Below are 24,092 nucleotides of genomic sequence, written 5' to 3' on the forward strand. Positions count from 1 at the left end.
GCATTCTTGTTCTGTCACTTACTAATTGGCCATGAGCAAACTAGTTAACTTCTCGAAGCCTCAGCTTTTTGTCTGTAAAATGGATGCAAAAGTAATCAGCAACTTCAGTTCATCTAAGGCTCAATGGAGGCAATCAACATAAAGTGCTTAGGATGTTGGCAAACAGTGAGCACTCAACAGTAGGAGGTGAGAGTTACTGTCATTATTATGGCTGTCATTTCTTCTTTCCTTTTCACCCACCATTTACTCCTTGGTTGTTCTTTCATCTGGTTTTTCAATAATATCATATGGTTCTAGATTGCCTTTCTCTTTTATATGTCCCCTCAGCCAGACAGAGTTTCTCAATATCATGAAGAATTACTGTGGTTAAGAGTATGGCTTTTGCATCCAAAGATGCTAACTTAAATTCTAGCTCTGTCACTTTCTAGCTGAAATGTCTTTGCTAGTCATTTAACCTTTCTGAGCCTCAGTTTCCCTATCTTCAAAGTGGGGGGATATCTACCCTCATAATGTACATAAAGTACTTAGCCCAGTGCCTTATGCAGGAAATATCCAATGAACTGTGTCTGTAATCATCATCATTATCGCCATTTTAGGAGCAGCTTGTGAAACAGGTGAAGATGTTTTTTCCTTGTGGTCATGTGGTTGTCAAGCTTTACTTCCTTAAGAGAATTAGTCCCTTCTGATATCCAGGTGTCCAGGGGAAACTCTAAGGTAGCCCCCCACTACCCACCCTATCATCTTCACTCATTCCTTCATTCCTTAGCCAGGTCTCTTACAGTACCAGAACCTTCCCCTGGTAATTATTGCATCTCTGGTAAAAGGTAGGCTTCTGGACATTCCTACATCTCACACATATGTGTCTGACTCAGCAGCAGCAGTTTTAGTGACCTGACTCTACTTCCACAATAACGAAAGTGTCAGCTTCTCAGTCCTGCAGAGTTCCTTTCACACTTGGACAATGAATGGGAATGATTCCTTTTGTGGAGGAAAGATTCTCCTGTCTCCTTCAGAGACAAACGGCCTGTGTGAAGGTCGTTCTCAAGTGGCCGAGGTGTCAGTGGGATGGCTCCTGGGATTTCCTGCCGTTTCAGTGTCTGCACTGTATCACCACCCGGCAAGTCACTGCTTTTATTTTTTCTTTCCCAAACTGTAGCTGCATCTCATTAGTTTGACTTTCAGAAGAGAAAAATGATTTCAGGATGAATCAGCAAGAAGGATACCTCTCTGATAGACATGAAAGGTCACAGTAGGTCTCCAGAGGGACCATTATTTTATTTTAAAAATGGAAATTATTTAGGAGGAGAATCATAGGAGATTGAAGAGCCAGCATCTTGATGCCCTGTGCACCTGCCTGAAGGTTGCAGAAATGGTGAGGGGCACGTCCAGACTCCCCAGGCACATGTCATGTCAATGCATGTGTGTATCTGTGTGAGAATGAAATCACAAACCCAAATTTCTGCTCACTATTCCCACAAATGCTTTTATTCTTGATTTCCTCTGCCTCCTTTCCCCATATAGACACTCTCTCGGAGCAAAAAAAGGAAAATCTCCTCCCATGAAACCTCTTTTTACATCTGGCAAAATCCCACCCGGAGACTTTGACATTAACATTTTAATGATAATTTCTGTCCACCTCTCATGAAAATTGTAGTAAGACTTATTGAAAGGGAAATGTTTTGTTTATTATTTCACCTCAGGGCAATACTGAACTCAACTGAAGAATGCATAGGTATGTGAAAGTCAGCTTCTATAACCCTTGAAATGCCAGTGAGAATCCCCTTGTTTCTTACTTTCCTTTCCTGTTTTCCCCACTTTATCAATCCGTATTCTCTCTTAAGCCTCCTGTCAGGTAATGGAAGTAATGGAAATAATGGAAGCTGGTTCAGTTGCCCAACCTGAAGTGTCAACACATTTCAGGGGTTCCAGTTTTGTAGGTCCTGGGCCTGACATGTTTCACATGTCTGAATGATACAGTTTCCTCTCTGGTTTTTCCCCCACAGGTTATGACGGCCGCACCTCAGCAGTTCCGAGTAGCCATCCTCCCCGTGGATGACGGCAGCCCTAGAGTCGTCACTAACCTGGGGCTTCAATGGCTGGAGTATATGGACAGCAAGGTGAGGCCTTTCCATCTGCCACATTCACACTGACCAACCTGGGCTATGTTTTAATTCATACAACTCTTGAATAGGAATAGAACCTCAGTCCAACTCATGTTTATCCTTCCCTAAGTGAGCCACTTTTCCCTGAGATTGGAGAGCTCCATGATTCTGATTAGGATTGTGTGTAATTTAAAGTATTTTTACAAAATGACCTTCAAAATGTCAAACAAGATAGGAGTTTAGTTTTTTTTTTCCCCTCACTATAGGGTGGAAGTCAGTAGTCAAAGGCTCCACATGACCATTCAGAAATGCAGATTTTCTCTCTCTTATTGTTCTACCATCACTGAATGATTTTGTTATTGATGGCATGGCCAAACGTTTTCCATATTCCAGCCCATGGGAAGAGGAAAACAGAGCAGTAGAGGGCCAGGAACTTCATCCTCAGCAAGTTATGCAGGAATTAAACACATCACTTGCATTCATACTCATTTGGCAAGTAATCTGGCAAGTAACATGGGAGGCTGGGAAATAATGTCTGTAGCTGGGCAGGTAGGTGCTCAGCTAAAAATTTGGTAACTAGAAGAGTGAGAGGATGGATTTGGGGAAATGTCTGGAATATGCCATATATGGGAAGGATGTGTTTTTGTAGGTGAGTGTTCTTAGAGGAATTCTACTTGAAAAATTTCTTTTTCCTTTTCCTCAGTCCCAGTTTGATCATTTTAAGATAGGCCACAATTCTCACCTGGTAACATGTCAGAAACTGCTCATCCCTACACAAACACACACACTTCTTCAGTTCAGCTTGGGAACTAATGTCCTACTTTTGTGCGTGGTGTATCCACTGGAATATGGATTTTTTTCATCTCCACAGAGCTCACTAGTTGGTTGTATATGTAGTTGTTGTGTCATAGCTTTCCACTGAACTGGTTGGGATTTTTTTAAATGTATGAAACAAAATTAGTATGAATTCCCCTCAGGCCCTATTTGGTCTTTTTCTCCATATTCAGAACCATTCCATTCTCTTCTTGCCACTCTCCAATTAGCTTTCTATTCCCATTCCTGTCCTGTTGCCGTGACTCTCACTAAAGTCACCAATGACCTCTATTTGCCAAATCCAGAGGTCACTTATATGTCCTTGTTTTACAGATCTAGTTATGTTTAATACTGTTGACCACCCATTTACTCTCTCAAATCCTTGCTCTCACTAAATATTTGTTGAATGAAGGAACAAGTAAGTGAATTAAAATGCTGCCAGCATATTTGGGCAGTATTGGGGTATCAGGTATATATATGTCTTGCTCAATTTCAAGCATTGTAATTTACTCATGTAAGGCATAAAGTGGCTATCTTCTCTGTATTGTAGCGTTCTTTCAAAATCCCAATTTTCTTTAAAGGCCAAACTCATATTGCATCACCTCAAGTACCTCCATCCCCATTGGCAGATGGAATTAATTTCTCTCATTCTCAGAAAGCATACAGCGTTCTTTTTGTATCTCTCGTTCTAGCTCTTGCCACAATTACCCCGCTCACAAGCCTTACTTTCCCAGTTGTGTGAACACCTCAAGTGCAGAGGCTGGGATGCTTTCTATCCTCATAGCCTCTTCCATCCTGACAGTTTTCTGTGCAGTAAATGTGGCTCAGTAAATCATTGTTGGACTAAATTAAGCCTACAGAGGGTCTTGTTCTGGCTTTATTCCCACGTCAGGAATTAAATTTAATGGGTTTCTATTCCAGGCAACCAACCTGATCACCAAGAAGGAACTGCTGACCACGGACCCGGACACCGCAGACCTGCAGCTCATCTATGAGATAACGGAGGGCCCGAAGCATGGCTATGTGGAGAGCAAGCTGCAGCCTGGCCAGCCTGCTGTTACTTTCACACAGGGTGGGGCCTTGGGGAACTGAGACGGGGGAGGAATCTGGGCTAGTGCACTCTTCCTGCCTCCCTGGTTTTTCTCACAGCCACTTCCATCTACTTACCCTAAGTAACCTAACTGCAGACATACAGATCTTTTACTGTCTAACCATCCAACTTCAGAATTTTACTTCTCCTGATTTCTTTCCTATTACTCTGAATTATGGGGAAAAAATTTCATCTTTACCACACTTCCTCAGCTCCCAAATTGTTTTAGGTTTTGTCCAGGTTTTCTGGAAATGATACTGCTTGGCTTACTTTAAAAACAAAAACTGAAAACAACCACCAGGATTTATGAAAGGCCTGTGATCCTGTGTGGTTTATTTTTGGTCTCTAAGGGTTATAGATTGTTTTTTAAGTCTTCAGCAAAGAAACCAAAATCAACATGGGTAGGTTGCTCAACAGAAATATTTTCCTATTTTGAATTACATCAAGCAGACCCTTTTGTATTTTAGCTTCTCATAAGCTTGTTAGGCTCTTCCAGACTCCTTCCAAGGATAGACTGATAGAGGGCAGTCACTGCAAAGCTGCCTGCATCTTACAATTCATGAACCACATTTCCTGTCTCCCTGTCCTCAGTCTTGTGTCTCTCTGGACCCCATTTTACCTGTGCCTTGTGTAAGTGCTTTTTAAATCCAACCCCAGCTTTCCTTAGCAGCACATGCCTTCCAAGGACTCTTATTAATAGATGGAAATAAGGGAGGGGATGAGCACATATACATGGAGGATGGAGTCAGATTTTCTCATATTTGCCTTTAACATTCCATAGGTATTCATTAAAGTACATTTTTACCAAGACCCTGGGATTCTCATTTTATAACAGCATAAGGGCATTTCCTATACATTAAGACAGGTCTTTTGTTACACAGAGCTATAGGGTTTGATTTTTAAATCTGGAAGAAACATTTATTTCTTTAAGACTACTATTCCTTTTTGTTCTTGGGAAAATAAGTTGTGTCTGTAATCCATTAGAAGAATAAACTGGGTGTGTTGGTGTGGAATCCGTGAGGCTGCCATATATCCCTGTTAATTAAGTGTCTTTTTTTCTCACAGAGGATGTGAACTTGGGGTTGATCCGTTACGTGTTGCATGAGGAGAAGATCCACGAGGTGATGGATAGTTTTCAGTTTCTGGTGAAAGACAGTAAGCCTAACGTGGTCGGCGACAATGTCTTCCATGTTCAGTGGTCCCTCATCAGCTTCAAATATACCAGGTACGGGTGTCACTGTGTGTGCATTCTCAAGAAGCAAAGCAGGCTAGCATAGGAAACCAGCAGAAGCACCCTGGGGGGCAGCTCTAGTCATCTAGGGATATGGTGGTGTTGGAAACAATAACAAGAATAAACTACACCGAATATTTCTTGGGTATTATATGCACCAGACACTGACTAAGTACTTGACATATGTCATCTTGTTTAATACTTGCAGTTATGAGGTGAGTACTATTATTGTCCCCAATACAATGGAGCAATAGGGACAAAAAGAAGTTAAGCAACTTGCCCCAAATCACATAGCAAATAAGCAGTACAACCAGGGTTTAAATCCAGTGGTTTAAACCACTGGACTTTACTGCCTCTCCAACAAGTATTTTTGCTTCTATCCTCAAAACTAGAACTAATAGGGAAAAAAAATACACATTCAAGTTCCGAAAATGGGCCACAATAGCCACATCTTTCCCTTCCATCTACATTCTCTCCGTTCCCAAGCTTATATTCTTTCCTCACTCTGTTGGTGTTCATAGGATCATATACCCCCAGAGACAAATTCATAGTTTAATGTAATCAGCTCTTTAAGATGCCCCAATTAGGCTATTGGGGAGGGGAAGAGGCAAGCGGAGAAGCCCCTACTGATAAAGGTGGACAAGCACAGTGCTGATCTTATAGGTCAGATTATAGCTAGGATTATAATTTTTGTGGGGGAAATAATTCTTTATATTTACATTTCAGAGACTCATTACTCTAAGAAATCAACTTCATGATAATTTAGATAAACATTGGAACTTGGGGAGTGGGGAGAAAAGTGTACAAACTTGATTTCATGTGCCCCAGGTGAAGGCTACTACACTCCCCTTCACACATGCTTGGAGAAATCGTGCAAAATTAAAATCAAGTCTTCTGTATGTCATGTTTGCTGTTATTTACCTCTTATTTCTGTCTCCTTCAAAATAAATTGAATAAAGCTGATCACATTTTCTGGACAACCTATAATGTTTCAAGGCCTAAATAGTAGAGGGTCCCAAAGCTGTCAATGGGGACTAACCTCTCAGAAGCACTAGGCCCGCAACCCTCACAACAAAACATGAGCCCCAGTCTATGTCCATCCTCAGTGATGAAAAACAGCCCATCTCAGGCTCCACTCACCTGTGTCTTTTCTAAACCTAGAACTTACTATGAATTATTAGCACCTGGATAGTTTGCGCCCTACTTTGCAAAAGCAATACAAATTCCTGGCAGCAAGCTAAGTTAACCCTGTCTCAGTCTGTTCAAGCTGCTGTAACAGAAACCATAGACTGGGGGACTTACAAACAACAGAAATTTATTCCTCCTCATTCTGGAGGCTTGCAAGTCCGAGTCCTGCTGGCAGATTTGGTGTCTGATGAGGACACACTTCCCAGGTTATGGAAGGCTGTCTCCTCGCAGTGTCCTCACATGGCAGAAGGACACGGAGCTCTCTGGGGTCTCTTTTATAAAAGGGCACTAATGCCATTCATGAGGGTTCCACCTCACAAGTTAATCAGCTCCCCAAGTGCCCCCCACTACACACACCTGTAATATCACGTTGGGGTTAGGATTTCCACATACAAATTTTGGAGGGGACACATTCAGTCTGTAGCACCCTGTCCCTCCCTGTTGTCAGAAAGTGATTGGTCCAAAGCCTTTGTTACCTAGGCCCAATTCTTCCTTTCTTACCTCTGGCACTGCCCTGGCTCCTCAACACACTTTCTGGAGATCTGGTCCAGTCAGTTCCCACCTGAACTAAGTCATTAATTGCCTTCCAAGCCGCTTTCTTCCCTAAAAGCCAAACCTTCCTATTCTGAGTACCCCACTACACTAGGGAGAAACTGTTTACCACTTTTCTGTGTTCTGAAATATGAAGTGCACAGCTCCTATGTGCTTCCCATCTTCTGAATGACGGTCAGCATTCTCTGCCATTCTGGCCCCACAGCCTCCTTGTCAGGAGGTGCTGTGACTGTCCCAGCTGAGCATAGTCCCTTGGTTCACAACCGGCTTCTTACACCAACCAAACTTCCTCTTCTCTGAACTGCCTGACACCGGTAATCAACCAGGAGAGACAGGGATTAAACAAACAGATTGGTCACAAGTCCTGGGGTAGAATTTAAGCGACTGCCTTTTTGTGTCTTCTAGCTACAATGTCAGTGAGAAGGCAGGGTCCGTCAGCGTCACAGTGCAGAGGACCGGGAACCTGAACCAGTATGCCATCGTCCTGTGTCGCACCAGGCAGGGCACCGCCAGCTCTGGCGTCAGCTCCCAGGCTGGACAGCAAGACTATGTGGAGTACGCTGGCCAGGTAGGTGGGCGAGCGGGCCTCTGACTCCTCAACTGTCAGTAGGCTCCAGCCAGGGCTGGGACGTGGCTGTGCACTTTCCTACTTCTCTGTACCCCACCTCCCTTCCCATTGGTGCCCTTTCTCAAGCAATTTCCCTCTGTCCCCTCCCCACAGTGCTTTATTCTTCACTCTCCAGCTAATCTTCACTGAGTTTTAACTGCAGAAGTTTTACCTGTCTGGCTTCTCAGTCCTTGTGTTTTGCTTTATAACCCAAAGAAGTTTGCAAGGCATCACGGTCTTCCCTCAGCCTTTGGTATCTTGCAAATACAAACCTATACATCTGTCAACTCTGTATAACCCCGCTCCCCTCACCTTCTTTATCTGAAGGCAGGAAGAGAGAATGTGCAGAGACCAGTTGGGAAGCTCTTGCAATAAGCTGTGTGAGAGATGAGGGGAGCTTGAGCAGCAGTTAGAAAGTGAAGGTGGAGACAAGTGGGTGGATTCAACAGATGTATAAGAATCGAGAGGCCTCAGCAGTGGGTCAGATAGTAAGGGAAGGGAGATGTGGTGGTGCTCTCCCTTGCTGAGGTGGACACCATAGAGGAGCAGGTTTGGCGAGGGGGGTGGCCTTGATTCTGCTTTGGACATCTGAGTTGCCTTAAAGACAAAAAGTTGGCAGCTATGTAGGTTGGTAGGGAGTGCAGAGAAGAGCTTAGGGGTAGAGAGAGAAATTTTCAAGTCTCTATGTTAAGGGATAGTAATTAGGACAGGATATAAATGAGAGAGAAAGGATAGTAAAAGCAAAAGAGAAAGGAGGAGGACTTAAATAGTGAGCCCCTATATGGCAGGATGCCCTGCATGGGTTCCCTCCTATGTTAGGGCACTTATTAGGTGGTTAAAATATGCTTTTTCAAAGTAATTTCATTATTTTTATGGCATCATAAATCTGTAAAGAAGAGTGAGCTCTCTCTTTGAGACATTTCAGCCAGAGTAAATTAAGCCCTTGTAGGTCCAACTTAAATGAGGAATTAGGAAAGAACAGATAAGCTATGGCGTTTTAATTAATTAGTAAATTAATAAAAAAGAGTATATACTTGTGCTTTTCAAGGAAAGGCAAAAGGCAGTGTGGTCTACATCTAAATACTAGAGATCTATTGAGTGTTTCAGTTAATTGGGAATGTTTTGAAATGCGGAGCTAAGTTAAAGTTAATATAATTAGTGTATTAGATATACAATAGTAATTTTTTGTTGATGAAAATTATTTTTCAGATTTGTGTGTCCCTAGAGGTTTATGACTAATTTTATACTTTACAGCTATGTCAGTTTACACAAAGTCCAGTTCAGGCCTATTTCTTGCCCTTACTGTTTTGGACAAACCCATAGGCCCATTTCATTTGAAGATTTTTTTGTCTTTTTTTTTAAGCAAATTAAAATCAGAATAAATCCCTACAAATGTACAGTTGTATGCATATAAAATAATATATTTGTTTTATATCAGGTTACATTCTTTCACATCTAGCTCATCTTAGTTACAAAGGATATGGTCAAATATAAAGTTAAAATTCAGTCTGTCTTATTTATAATGTAACTTTCTCTGAATTCCAACTCCACTATTCAGTACTCAGATTCTGTGTCAGTTCTGATTATACAAGTAATATGGTGATGATAATTAGGTTAGTATCTTGCATTTGTTCAATGCTTTAAAATATACTTAGCACTTTCATTATATGTTATCTCCTATAGTCATCCCAATAAACATGCAAAATATGAGTATTATAATTATTATTTAGCCAATGGACAATCTGATGTCTGTAAAGTTTCATAGCCTAACCTGGCTTGGAAGTAACAGAACCAGGACTTGAGGCCAGAAGTTCACCCTCCAAGTCCAAGTATCTTTTCCACTAAACTTGCCATAAATGGAAGGGGAACAAAGTAATCAAATGATTTTTGCTATCCCAAATTAGTTATTAAAACAGAATATGAGTAGTTACCTACAGTCTTTCCATAGTCACTAAATAGTAGAGGTCTTTGCTCTCCATGTCCCTATATAGTAAATCAGCCCCAATGTACAGATGAAGAAGAGGAAGAGACAGCCAAGTGTCCCAGGTGATACAGCAGGAAGTTGGGCAAGAAGAACCAGCTATTTCATTCAGTGCTCTGCCCACTGGGCTTGCATCCTCTTATCCCATGATGCTCTGGGGGAGCAAAGCAAGGAGCCCGAGATACAACTTAACTGTTGTTTCCTTTGTGACAGGTGCAGTTTGATGAGCGAGAGGACACCAAGTCCTGCACCATTGTCATCAATGATGATGAAGTGTTTGAGAACATCGAGAGTTTTACCGTGGAGCTCAGCATGCCAGCATATGCCCTCTTAGGGGAGATCACCCAGGCGAAGGTCATTATCAATGACACTGAGGACGAACCCACATTAGAGTTTGATAAGAAGACCTACCGGGTCAACGAGAGCTCTGGTTTTCTATTTGCACCTGTTGAAAGAAAAGGTCTGTTGGTGCCAAAGGTGACAAGAAGCTATAATAATAGCTAACATTTATTGAGTCCCTTTATGTGCCAAGTGCTCATGTACTGTATTAACATGTATGCATAAGTATTTTACATGTATTAACCCATGTAAATCCCAGAACAACACTAGTAAAGATCCTACTATAGTAAGTACTATCAGAAGGCTTCTCTTCTTAGTTCAAGTTGTTAGCACACTCTTTATTCTTTAATGGGACTAGAAGATTATATTTGGCCTTGCAAATTATTCGTGAATTTAGAAGGCTAAATCACCCAATCCATAAAATATTTAGGCCTTGGTCAAGGAGGGAAATTAAAGTTTATAGGAATTGGATTCCCATCTTAGTTCTTGGAACACAGAAAATGTGTTTAAAGATTTCCCTGTATGAGTGGAGTGCCACATACAGAGTCAGATGAGAAGTAAATTCTGTGGGAGAAATAAAGGGCTATTCTTGAGGGATCCAAAACCAAAACAAAGATCATATGATTTATGATTGTAGAATATTAGACTGTAAAGTAAAATACATGGAAGTTAAGTTCCCATTCAAAGCCACAGCCTGACTGTAAGTGAGGATGTCAGGTTTTTTATTGAATCTGCTGCCTGGGTACTATTGTAACAAACCCTGTGGATCATGTAAACCCTTGATGACACCACTTGGTAAACAAGCAAGCCCCATGATTGCTCTGGGCCAGGAAGCTGGGCCCAGGACAGGCTGACATCCAGGGAAGTGGCGGCACTAATAAGTTAAGCCATTTGTACAGAGAAGCAGGTTTTATTTTCGTTTTGTCTCTTATTTTCAACAAGCTTGTTTTTCCCTGGGACTTAAACTGCAGAAGTTCATTCAGAAAAGCAGTGAACTGTGCACATAACACTACCTTCAGGACACAATTACTTCACTACTTAAAGTACCAAATATGTCTCTTATCTTTCTACCCACTGTGGGTAGTGGACAATGAGTCTTGTGAATTAACAGAGCACAAAATGCACAGAATAGGAAATCCATTTTAAGTTGTTTGGTGAAGTATCTGGGGCGTATTAAGCCCTCAAGTGAGTTATATCATAGGCTAAAGCACTGCAATGCAGGAAGCTTTCACATCAGAGTTTGAATACAAATAGCGATGGAATGTGTCAGCGGGAACCAAGCTCATCAGGTTATCCGGAATTTTAAAACCTGAAAGGTGCTCATTCAAATGTTTTGGTTTTCTTGCCATTTGTATTTCAGGGGATTCAAGCAGCATTGTATCTGCGATTTGCTACACAGTCCCTAAGTCAGCTATGGGAAGTAGCCTCTATGCTCTAGAATCAGGCTCTGATTTTAAATCTAGAGGGATGTCTGCTGAGAGTCGTGTGACATTTGGGCCTGGTGTCACCATGTCCACCTGTGATGTCATGCTCATTGATGACAGCGAGTACGAGGAGGAAGAAGAGTTTGAGATTGCCCTAGCAGATGCTTCTGACAATGCCCACATCGGAAAGATAGCATCGGCCAAGGTGCTCATTAATGGTCCCAATGATGCCTCCACTGTATCCCTGGGCGACACAGCTTTCACTGTCAGTGAGGATGCAGGTAATGGAGAGGATCTCTGGGGCTCCATCTCCCATCTCCTGATCCCTTTCTTGAACAATTTCCTTAGTTTTGAGAATGTCCTCAAGACACTAAGAAGGTTATTCCTTAGTCACACTATTGTCGGGCTGAAGATGTACTACCAGGCATTAAGTCCAAGAGTGGAAGGAAGTGAAGACTAGGAAGTTCCATTCACTTTTCATGCTCTGGTTACTGATGGCAGGGAGCGAGGGATCTGGCTTAGAGCTTCATTGGCTGACCTCTCTGGTCCAGAAGGAGTGCACAGTGCCAATAAGCATCTTGGTTTGTGAAGAGAAGAATGATCTAAGAAGATGGGGGTAACTTATTTAGCTGCTAGCTGCCAAAACATGCATTCCAAGATTCAGTGTCTTAACAAATGGATCTTTCTCATTTATGTAACAGCCCAAAGTGGTCAATAGGCAGATATCTTCTACTCAGGCTCCTTCCCTATTTTGGCTCCACAAGGGTCTCAAAGTTTTCTGCACACTGCTGGCAGACATACGGCCAGAAGGGGCAGCAGTTGTGCTGAGTATCTACTGCTCTGAGCCACCTGATCAAGGCCTTTCACCTGTTTGAAAGCAATATTCTGGGGGATAGTGGGCACTGATATTTTTAAGCACTTACTGAATGTCAGGTACCATGCCATGTGCCATTCCCTGCATTCTCATTTAGGCTTATATGGAAGAGAAAGCATTGCATAGAAAAGCAAATGGAGGCCTAGAGATAATAAATACATCATCAAAGATCAGCAGTTAATATGACAGACCTGAGATTGGAACCCAGTGTCCTTTCTACTATTCCATTTTCTTTTCCCATATACCAAATGGCTAGCCATGATTACTTGACACCTCACAGCTTATTGGTTAGAAACATATCACTAATGGGATTTTCATGTACTTTTCTCTGACCTAGATTGTGAAAATAGCTGAAATCTACATGTATATATAATATTAGGACACTACAAAGTATGATGTCATAGTAGACCAGCAAATGAGGCTTCTTTACTCAGATAATCAATAAGCACATATGGTTTAGGTAATGATGTGTTCACCACTTGGATAAAATAGAGAAAACAGGCCATGTAGGAACATTTAATTAGGAACATTCAGCTTCAGGCCCCATAGAGTCCCCTAGCCAGTTCTTCTTTAACTGAGTATTTTCTAGATCATTCCTGAGGCCCTAGTCTCCGAGTTTCTTCTCTCTAACTAGGCTTGAGATTTTTGGTAGGCCCAGCCCTCTTAAATGCATTGTTCTTCTCCTGTGAAGCCACAAAACCACTTTCCCCTAAGGGCTGTCTCCAGCACTACCTCCATGAGGCCCTCATCCAGGTCGGTTCTTTGCCTTAGTGTTAATAAAAAGAAGGGTGGTGACACCTCTCAGCCTTCCTCAGAGGGAGCACAGGAGCATCGCTGAAGTTGGCTTACTTAGGCCAGCAGATAAAACTGCTACTGCTGTGAAGAACATTGTTCTGAAAACCCCATTGATGTTCCAGCTCAAGGCTGACCATTGAAATATCTATGAATCTCAATTCAGGCTCAGTGAAGATTCCAGTTGTCCGCCATGGGACCGACCTTTCTACTTTCACGTCTGTGTGGTGTGCCACACGGCCCTCAGACCCAGCTTCTGCCACTCCAGGAGTGGACTATGTTCCCAGCTCGAGGAAGGTGGAGTTTGGGCCAGGTGTCACAGAGCAGGTGAGCATACAGCAGGCAGAGGCTCGATGGGTCTGTTAAAGTGTCTCTAGTCTCTCCAAACTCTCTGGTGGACTCCAAACTCCCTTTGCATATGCCTTTTCTTCAAAATCACAACCATACAAGCAAGAGAGCAAAACAGATCTTCTACAAACTCTCCAAGTGACGTTTTCAGCATCTAATATCTAGCACAACAAATTTAGTATAGAAACCACCACAAAACACCTTAAGGCATATAATAAATTATCACTCTGTGGATTAAAAAAATCTTGCTTGAAGACCACCAAAGAAAGGCAACTTGCCACCATGGTTCTAATCTCCCGAAGACAAATGGCTATGTGTGTGGGCATTTTGTAAGGTTTGCTTTGATTTTTCTTCTTTTTAAAACTTATTTTGCTTTTTAAAATTGAGATATAATTGACATACAACATTATGTTAGTTTCAGGTGTACAATATACTGATTCAATATCTGTATATGTTGTGAAATGCTCACCTCAGTGAGTCTAGTTAACATCTGCCTTTTCTTCTAGTATTGCACCTTGACTATCTTGGATGACACTCAGTATCCAGTAATTGAAGGGCTGGAGACATTTGTGGTTTTCCTTAGCTCAGCACAAGGTGCCGAACTGACCAAGCCCTTCCAGGCTGTCATTGCTATTAATGACACGTTCCAGGATGGTAAGCTTTGGGGGAATGCAGTTGGTGGCCCAGACTACTTCTCTGTTTTTTTCTTTACTCATTCACATTTTCATTCAAGAAATTTTATGTGTGTGTGTGTGTGCATGCATGCACATGCATGTGCACACTTTTATACAGAAATATGGGGGAGAAATCATCATTCATGTTTCTGGTACTCTGCTAAGCATAACAAGACTTATAAGCCTTGGGCCATGTCCTCAAGAACCTCCATGTCTGATTGGGGGGGCTCAGACCCTTATATAGAAAAATTAGAATATTACAATAAATAATCTGATAGTGCTATAAATCCCGTACTGTGGGAGCAGAGGGAACTAAATAGCAACTATGTGTGGAAGAATCATAGAAGATTTCATGAAGGAGGTGCTATTTAAACAGAGTCTTCAGGTACAGTAGGAGTTTAATGGAAAGACACATATTTGGAAAACAGTGAGATGTTTACCATCACTCTGAACCTGGCAGGAGCTGAAGAGAAGGAAATGAAATAGAAAGACTAGTTGAAGTCAAGTTCTAAGAGGTCTTATATTCAAGCCTAAGGAATTTGTAAGCAGAGGTGAGCAACAGATGTTCATCAGCTGAGGAGTGGTGTGATTTTTGTTTGAGGAAACTAACACTGGTGGTCCTGTGCAGGAATGAACAAACATAGATATGTGAACAAATATGGTATATGGCCACTGCTCTGTTTTTGGCTCCTAAAGTTTTGCCATTTCAGGAATGTCATGTAATTGTGATCGTGTAATATGTAGCGTCTTGAGTCTGGCTTCTTTCCCTGAGGATAGTGCATGTGAGAGTCATCCATGCTGTTGCACATCTGAGTCATTCATTCTTTTCATGCCGAGTAGTTTCCCATTGTGTAGCTGTACCAGTTTATTTACACATTCTCCTGTTTATTCATTGACCTGTTGCATGACATGAGGGTGATTTCTAGGTTTTGGTGGTTGTGACTGGAGTGGCTATAAATATTTTTATGTAGGTTTTGTGTGAAATAAGTTTTTATTTCTCTGGGGTAAATACTTAGGAGTCAGGTTGCTGGTCATATGGTAAGTGTTTAACATGGTAAGAAACTGCCGGCTTGTTTTCCCAAGGGTTGTAACTCTTTCACATTACCATCAGGAGTGTTGAGAATTCCAGTTGCTCCACATGTTCACAAACATTTAATACCATCAGGTTTTTGTGGGCTTTTTAGTTCTCCTAGTAAGTTGTAGTGATATCTTCGTGATTTGAAAGTATTTTCCCTAATGACTAATGACATTATCTTTTCAGGTGCTTACTTGCCATCCATGTATCTTCTCTGGCAAAGCATTGTTCAAATATTTTCCCCATTTTTTAATTGGGTTGTCTTTCCCCTCTATTATTGCATTGTTATAAATTCTGGACAAATATTCATGTTTTGCAAATATTTTGATAGCAAGTTGTTTGTTTTTGTTCTTTTAGCAATGTCTTTCAAAGAGAAATCATGTTTTCATCTTGAAGAGTTCTATTTATCAATATTTCTATCACAGATGGTGCTTTTACTGTTGTGTCTAAAAAACTTTGCCTAACCCAAGGTTATAAGGATTGTCTCCTATGTTTTCTTCTGGAAGTTTTGTAGTTTCCAACTTTACTTTTAGGTTTGTGATTCACAAAGTGGTAACTTTGTAACTAAACAAGATTATAACAAGTAAACGATTTTCTATTGCATGTTACCTCAGAGTTTACAGAGTGATGACTTAAACATTATTTGCTCATGATCCCATGGTTTTACTTTTGTTCTATTTTGTAAATAAGGAGACTGAGAATCAAGAGAGTAAAAAAATGACACCCCAAGTCTAGTATATGGAGGAACTAGCATGCAGTCAAAGACTTTCAAGTCCATCCTCTTTGCACTGCTTAAGTCCTCTTTGGTGCAGAATGTGAATTTGTGGGATTGTTTTTTCTTTACTTACTAAAAAGAAGAAAGATAGAAATTCAGTTATTTTTATTCTTAAAAAGGCTTGCAATTATTTTGCATGAAAAGATCATTTCCTTCTGATGAAGTGAACAGTGATCACAAAGGCAGAAGTCCTAAAATGTAATCCTAGCCCCACCACTTACTTATTCTTTGGCCTTAAGGTTACTGAGACTCATTTAGTTCATCGATAAATAATGAAAATACCTACTTTACAAGATTTTTGTAAGGATCAGATTGATAAAATATGTGAAAATACCTGCCATAGTACCTGGCACATAGCAGATTATATTATATGCTAATTTCTTTTCCTCTGGACATATCTGTAGTTTATCACACCAGCCACTGGGACTCCAGTAACTCACACAAACTCACTGTCCCAGGTTACACAGGAGATGCTATTTAGATTTTTTCCCACATTTTATTGATGGAGATAGTGCAAACTTAGCAAATGAATATATTAAACAAAAAATTTCTCATTTTTCAGGGAGGCCACAGCAATATATATTCAGTCAAGAATTTATCCCAGAGAAAGAAATCCCCAAACCTGTACTTCTATGGGTTGTTCTTCTTGCTAATCACTAACTTTTGTTGAGTCCCTTCCACATCTGCATTGTAGGATAGAAAGATCTGACCACCTCTCCAATCCTTACAAGCTCTTCAACTGGGGCTGGGGATGAATAATTTAATATCACATGAAGAGGAGGTGATGTAGCCAGATTTAAAACCCAGGTCTACCCTATCCACATCTAATCTTCCGATTTTAAATCCTACCATGCTAACTTTTCATACTGCAGTTTTAGCTGCTGCCCTCTATGTAACAATGCTTAGTGTCACTCCAGATCCTTCTAATGTCAACTTTCAGCCTTCTGAAGCAATCTGAGCTCCTATCACCTTTTTCCACAGGGCTGATTATGGCTCTTAAGTCATCTAAGTAGCTCATCTCAGAACATGTTCCTGTTTTCACCTTCCTCTTCTGCTCTGGTACCTGGAATTAGACTTTGGTATGGGCCCAAGGAACTCTGAGCAAGACAAGAAAGGCCTGGTTACCTGTACCACACCACACTCCTATGTATGCCCTGGGCCTGCCTACTCTTTAATTTGAGGAGAACCCAAGACAGGATTTCTCCTAAATCACCAACTTAACCATCGCCCACAAGGAGCCATCAGGTTCCAGGCAGTGGCATTTGCAGTTTGTCAGTTACGGGGAAGATTAACAGATAACAGCATTACCGGTGCTCAGCACTGCGGGCGTCACAGAGTGGAGAGCAGAGTTCCACATCTGTTTTGGGATACAAGATTTACACACATTAGAAGATAAGTGCAAATTGGGCTGTGTCTCATGCATGTCTTGAGAGAGATGCTGACAGTATGTGCGTTATACCTAGTGGGAGCCTAGGAGCCCTCAGGGAGCGAGCTGCTTCCTGTTTGCGCACCCACTGGTCTGGAGAGGAGGCAGCTCTGCAGCCAGCCAGAAGGGACCCGCAAGGCCAGCGCTTCTGCTTCCTGTGGGGATTATAGTGCCTGGTAGTGTTGTTGAGAGGATGACCTCAAGTGACTTTTACCGAAGCCCCTAACGCAGTGCCAGACAGACCTGGGTATGCTGTAAACCCTGCAAACATCTGTTTCCGACCCTACTCCTTGCCTTTCGGCTGTCTCTTGTCTCAGTCTCTCACTGAGCAGGGACTGTTACCAGCAGGTAATCATGAAAAGTGTTCACCTCTCTCTCTCTCTCTCTGCAGTTAGGGTTAATATCTTGTTAAAGGGAAAAATAGGACTCTTCCGGCTCAAGAGGAATTCTGGGTTGATTAATACAGGACCAAACCCAAACATTAGCATTTTCACTCCTGACTCTCATCTGACTTGATGCATGGTGGGGCAGCAAGAAAAATCAACCCAAAGCCTTAGATCATCAGCCACGAGCAGAAAAGCTTCCCTGTGTGTGTTGCTTTTTTACCTGGGAACAAGTTTCCTTCTTGTCCGTGTTGCTAGGTCATTTCATTGCCACCCGCCTCCTAGCAGCACAGACTGTTATACTGATGACAGAGCGCCTTTGGAAATGTGCCTAATTTACAGTTGTTCATTATCCTCTAGGTGTGATGTTCTCTTAATAGGTATCTTCTGAGATTTTCTTTAGTAATAAATGGTAACTGTTAGGCTCAGCTCAGATAATGGGCTTATTTTTGCAAATGCCAACAGTTCTGAGCAGTGGGCAAGTTAGAGACAAAAAGTTTTCTCCATATTGACTTGCAGAATGCTTACACACTTGCCCTTTATGCTCCTTCCTTTCAGGTCGGCTGGGGCACACCCAAGATTCAGCAAGGAAGTAGGTGACCAGAGCTTTCGGGTCAGCCTCTGCTGCAGGAGACTTTGACATGGGGCTGGAGGGACTCTCTCTCTGTATTGTTCATTATGAAATTAATAGCCAGCAATCAACAGAATGTTGGTCTCAGACAAGCACAAATCTTAATGCAGAGCATTACTGTAGGCATTACAATAAGTAAGGAAGTAAGGAGGAAAAAATTATTCTTCATATTGAGAAGGCTGGAACTGGGGGCAATGCAAACCATAATATAATAATTCCTACCAAAATCTGAGTGCCGGCTATGTGCCAGGTCCTGTACTGAGCACCATGTATACATTGCCTCATTAAATTCAGTCTTCCCCACAATTCTTCAAGTTAGATAGCTATAGTTCCAGTTTATATATATTTTAAAAATCCCAAAGCTCAGAAAATCTAAGCATCTTGTCCTGAATCACACAAGAAGTACCAAGGCTGGAATGGAAATTCAGGCCTGTTTCCTCCAAAGCCCTTGTGTTAACCATGATTTGGCTACAGCCCCTCAAAGTCAAATGAGGCCATGTGAGTTAGAAAAGCAGGTGAGTGGACAGAGTAGTCACAGCCTGGGGGCTCACTGGCCACAGTCAGTATGGCAATGGGTTTTGTTTGGCCCAAATGGTTTTGGCCCATATGGATGTTATTCTTACCAGTTTAATTGGTTGCTTTTGTTAAAACTTGGGAAATGTGACACAAAAATCCAGGTTTCTGGCTTCATTTGAAAATAAGAAGCTCTGCCAACAGAAGACTGGAGTTGAGAGGCAACCCTCTTTAAACAGGGCCTGCACTTTCCTCTTCATCTATGCTGTCACTCTCTCCTGGCCCCGGGAACATTGTGAGTGCTGTTTATCACCAGGCTGTGCTACCGTTTTCCTTGTAGCTTTATAAGGAAAACTGAACTCTTTATGAGTATTCAAGTCTATCAGAATCTCTTACACCTGGCTCATTCCTTTCCTTGCCTTACCCGTCTGCACTTGAGATGGGCAGTGTGCCCTGAATCTGGGCGAAAACAGTTGCAAAATTGTTCTTCCTGTGGCATTGGAGGCACACTCACAAAGAAAGAAAACAGTTCCCTTGCATGGAAAGCAAACCTTTCTGGAAACCTGTTCCCTGTCTCTGATTTGCCAGCCTGTGAGGGCCCTTAGGGGAGCTTTCCTGCCACGTGGCTGCCGAGGCTGATGAGGGCTGCAGCCACCTCCGTCTGTCTCCCACTAACAATGCCTTCATCTCCCCTTCTGCTCACCCAGTGCCTAGCATGCAGTTTGCCAAGGATTTGCTCCTAGTGAAGGAGAAGGAGGGTGTCCTGCACGTGCCCATTGTTCGGAGTGGAGACCTGAGCTATGAGTCATCAGTGAGGTGCTATACTCGGGGCCATTCAGCTCAGGTTGTAGAGGACTTTGAGGAGAGAAGAAATGCAGAGTCTTCACGGATTATCTTTCTGAAAGGGGACAAAGTAAGTGGATTTACAATGGCTGACGGTTGGGATTCTCTTCTTCCTGGATGCTTTTATGTGTCCATTGTGAAGTAATCTAGACAAATTCTAAACTTCCTAGGAATTTTTTACTAACTGATAATTCTTTTTAATACTGCCATGTACATTAGAGATGAGCACACTCTGCCAGAAGAGGAAGAGGCAATTTCTAAAGCCTGGGCGCCTGTCTTAGGGCAATACATCCCAGTATAGGACCACACAGACAGATGCTGAGCACATTCAAGTCAGTGGAGATTTCTCTTCTTGTCAATGTATGTGAAAAGTGATCCATGTGGGCACAGGAACTCCTGAAAAGTCAAGCCACTGAGGATGGCTGCTTTAGAATCAGAGCCTGCAAACTCAGTGTATGTCCAACGTGTACATCAACTGGGAATCCTATTTCGCCATTTTGGGATCCCAGTTTCAATGACTGAGTCAGTTGTGCCCCTTGATTCAAGGCACACAGCCTTCATTGTTCAGTCCAAGGCCTTTCTCTTATTTTTTTTATTTATTTGTTTTTATTTTAATATATTTTGTGCTTACTTGTTTTGTTTTACCCTGTTCTCCAGCCACATTCCCTTTCCTACCTCAGAGCTCATTGATCTATTATATTTAATGTCTATCTCTTAATTTGTATGTTCTTAAAAAGTTGCTTGTTCTGTGTGCATAATTTTAATTTATAAAACTGCAATTGTTATATCTTTTTCAAACTTTTACTGTTCACCTAGCAGTGTTTTTATATCTGTCCATGTCATTTATATATATGTCTAATCTATTGTTTCAACCTGTTGCATAATATTTCATGATGTGCATTTACTACATTTCACTTATCTACTCTCAGCAACAGAAAGTGAAGAATGTCAGAGGTAGCACCCAGTCACCTATTATTCTGCCACCACAAATAATGCTGCAGTGCACATCCTCTGTCCTCTTACACAGGAGTGGAAATTTCTTTGGATATACATTCAACAGCAAAATTGCTGGACCATTGGCCATGCATCTATTTAATTTCAAAAAAACAGTGTCAGAATATTTACAGAATGTCACTTGCAGTGCATGAGGATTGCTATAGCCATCCTCTCCAACACTTAACATTACTCATCTTTTGAATTTTTGCTAATCTGATATGTATAAAGTTATAGTTCATTTTAATTTGCATTTCTCTAAAGACTATCATTTTCTGTGCTTGTTATGTTACTGGGTTTCCTCTTACATGTATTTATTATATTTATCCTTTGCTCCTTATTGTATTGCTGTGTTTTCCTTACTGATTTGCAGTATTTTTTTTATTAAGGTATCATTGATTTACAATCTTATGAAGGTTTCACATGAGTAACATTGTGGTTACTACATTCCCTCCTATTATCAAGTTCCCACCACGTACCCCATTATAGTCACTGTCCATCAGCATAGTAAGATGCTGTAAAATCACTACTTGTCTTCTCTGTGCTATACTGATTTGTCATATTTTTTATACATTCTAAATATTAATTCCTTGCCAGTTTTAGACATTTTAATATTGTAAAAATATTTTCCCTTATTACTTTTGACCACACTGTTCTTAGTTTAATAAACACCTTCAATTTGGATATAATCAAATACATCAAATTTTTGCCTTACAATTAGTCAGTCCTTCTGAAGTTTAGTGTTAAGAAGACCTTAGCTATCCCAGGTCACTGAAGATTCTTACTTTGTTCATCGTTACTACCAAAAAAAAAAATTGATAGTTTCCTTCTTAGAGACTCTTAGTCTTTTATACATTCATAACTCATAGAAGCCCTGTCTTAATTATATATTTTATGGGAATTCTACTGGTGGCAAGTTGAAACACATGTTTAAAAGCATACACAAATACTATAGATACAATCTTCAGTTTTGAGTCAACATGTCTATATTTGTTTAAGTTCGAGAGAGGATTCTCTGCCTATCCAAGAGACAGTTTGAAATTTAATAAAATCATAAAGAAAATACAGTCTCATAGTTTATATGTTACCCACATGACTATCTATCAACATTATAAGCATACTTTGGAATCTTCATTTTCTTTGGCTCGCTAAGTAATATGTCTTTGAAACTTGTCACTAACTAGAATGTCTTCTTTTAAAGATATCCTGAAGAAGCTCTTCTAAATTCATGCTTTTCATAAAGATATTATTTTAAGAAAGATGAGTTAGGAAAAAAGAAGAAACATTCTTTGGGGAATTAAAACCAGTTTAGCAGGTCACATATAAATGTTCACAAGGATATTCATTTAGTATGACTTGGAAATATGAGAGTGAAACTTCCCTATACCCACATTCCCTTGGCAGTACAGTAGTATGGTGGATTTCAAATGGTTCAACTAAAAAGAATCCCACTTCATATCACATGACTCTACTATCGAGACTGCTCTATCATCTAAAATATTGTGGCCTTATTTTATGGTTTCTTAAGAGCACAATCATCAGTACAGAATATTCAGTTTGGGAAGCACTATTTCTGTCCATCAAATGGGAATTTTGATTGTGTTCTCAGACTTTCAGCACTCAGCAGTTTTCAGACAAAACACCATTTGGTAGCACATTTGAGAGTTCTTGCAGCATTTAAAGGTGTCTTTAGCCTAACAGAAAGACTTTTTGAGTTCTTCATAATGTTATCCAGTTGTTACAATGGAAAAGGAATATTATTTAGCTTCCCAGGAATACTAAATCCATATGTTGAACCCCATCATCAGAAATCTACCTTCTATAATGTGCAGATGCATTGGTCAGCTCAGGTGTAGTGTCAGAAAACACACAGGTGACTTTTAGTGGATTGTTTTATTATCTTGTTTCTCATGATTCATGACCAATAATTCAAAGTGGTTGCAGTGTTTTAATACAAGGCTGCACATATAAGTATGCCCCACTCAGGTATGACCCATTAGATTTAAACATTCTATTTTACAAATGAATTTGTGTTGACCATTTGATGTTGCAAAAAAGAAAAATCATTTTCTAGGGAAACCAAGCAAGTTATTGATGTATCACTGCAAATTTCAATCTCTCTTGTGCTATTCACGCCAGATGAAGAACTGCACGGTTTCCATCCACGATGACTCCATGTTTGAGCCTGAGGAGCAGTTCAGAGTCTACCTCGGTCATCCTCTTGGAAACCACTGGAGTGGTGCCAGAATCGGAAAGAATAACGTGGCCACTGTCACCATATCCAATGATGAAGATGGTAACAGAAGACATTGCCTTTAGTTACTCTTAGGTTAATGGGATATGAACTGATGTTTTACTAGTAATGTAATTATAGGTGTTTTGAAAAATGAAAGTGCTATAAAAGCACCTACAGATAAGAATCTCAGAGTATTTATATAAAATGTCGGCAGCATACGATCAGCCTCCACAGAGCTCCAAGAAGATTATAGATGTTTTTGATCTCATTCTTCCTATCACTTGCTGAGAGATAAGGAATGAGTATGGTTAAAAGCTAGGACAGAGATACTAAGACAGGCAGAGAATAAAAGCTATTTAAGTCACTGCAGTTCAGGAGCAAGATTGGAAATACAATCAGAATCAGCTGAATCCAATGAACTAACTTAAACACTGCCACTTTCCTAGAAAAGTCTAATTTCACAATTTTCTTTTTTCTAATTGATTTGGCCTAGTAACCTAAAAAAACTTAAATTCTTTAGTCAAGTGTTAGCAAAGAGTGCCACTAGGTACCAGGGAGAACAAAACAAAATCTGTTTCAAATTTGGATATAATTGTTTTATTGAAATACATATTTTAATGCATTAATGGATGATAATATTACAAATAGTACTAGATGTTTTTATTGAATATTCACTGTATACTGAGAACCATGCCAAGCTTATTATATTATCTTATTTCATTTAATCCTGACAGTAACCCCTTAAGGTAGGTGTTATTATCCCTATATCAGAGATGAAGAAATTGAACCTCAGTAAGTTATATAATTTACACTTTTCGTTCCACAGCTGTAAGGACAAAGCTGGATGTGAACCTTATTTTATCAGATTCTAGAATCTACACAAGAGTCAATGACTGCTTAGGTTTTCTAATATAAAAGCAGGGACTAACTTAGACATTAGGCAAAATTAAAAAGCCAGCCTTGAAGATGAATTAGTTCTTTACCTAAGGAGATTCAAATACTGAAGTGAACTTCTGGCTACAAAGAAACCCAATGATTGACGCTCAGAGAGGTAACAAATTCACACTGTGTAATAGTGACACTCTTAAGTTTCAAAGAGCATTTGTATTAAAACCTATGAACTCTCAATTGAGGCTTGTCTTCTACAATTAGGAAGAACTGATTTTCTGAGAGGGAAAGAGGGGAATGAAAATAGATACTCA

General features: G+C 40.6%; 1 protein-coding gene across 2 annotated transcripts in view; it reads left to right on the forward strand.

Annotated features, from left to right (window-relative positions):
- Positions 1-24,092, forward strand: part of FRAS1 (Fraser extracellular matrix complex subunit 1) — a 441,866-nt gene that overhangs the window by 380,908 nt on the left and 36,866 nt on the right. For both annotated transcript variants that reach the window (XM_057502364.1, XM_036906452.2), the window contains 10 exons: positions 2,004-2,117; positions 3,837-3,987; positions 5,071-5,230; positions 7,382-7,544; positions 9,778-10,024; positions 11,264-11,608; positions 13,160-13,320; positions 13,848-13,995; positions 19,526-19,731; positions 22,794-22,950. In XM_057502364.1, the coding sequence (XP_057358347.1) occupies positions 2,004-2,117; positions 3,837-3,987; positions 5,071-5,230; positions 7,382-7,544; positions 9,778-10,024; positions 11,264-11,608; positions 13,160-13,320; positions 13,848-13,995; positions 19,526-19,731; positions 22,794-22,950 (1,852 nt within the window). The remainder of the gene's footprint in view (positions 1-2,003; positions 2,118-3,836; positions 3,988-5,070; positions 5,231-7,381; positions 7,545-9,777; positions 10,025-11,263; positions 11,609-13,159; positions 13,321-13,847; positions 13,996-19,525; positions 19,732-22,793; positions 22,951-24,092) is intronic.

This window comes from Manis pentadactyla, chromosome 5 (assembly GCF_030020395.1).
Source record: "Manis pentadactyla isolate mManPen7 chromosome 5, mManPen7.hap1, whole genome shotgun sequence".
NCBI classification, from domain to species: domain Eukaryota; kingdom Metazoa; phylum Chordata; class Mammalia; order Pholidota; family Manidae; genus Manis; species Manis pentadactyla.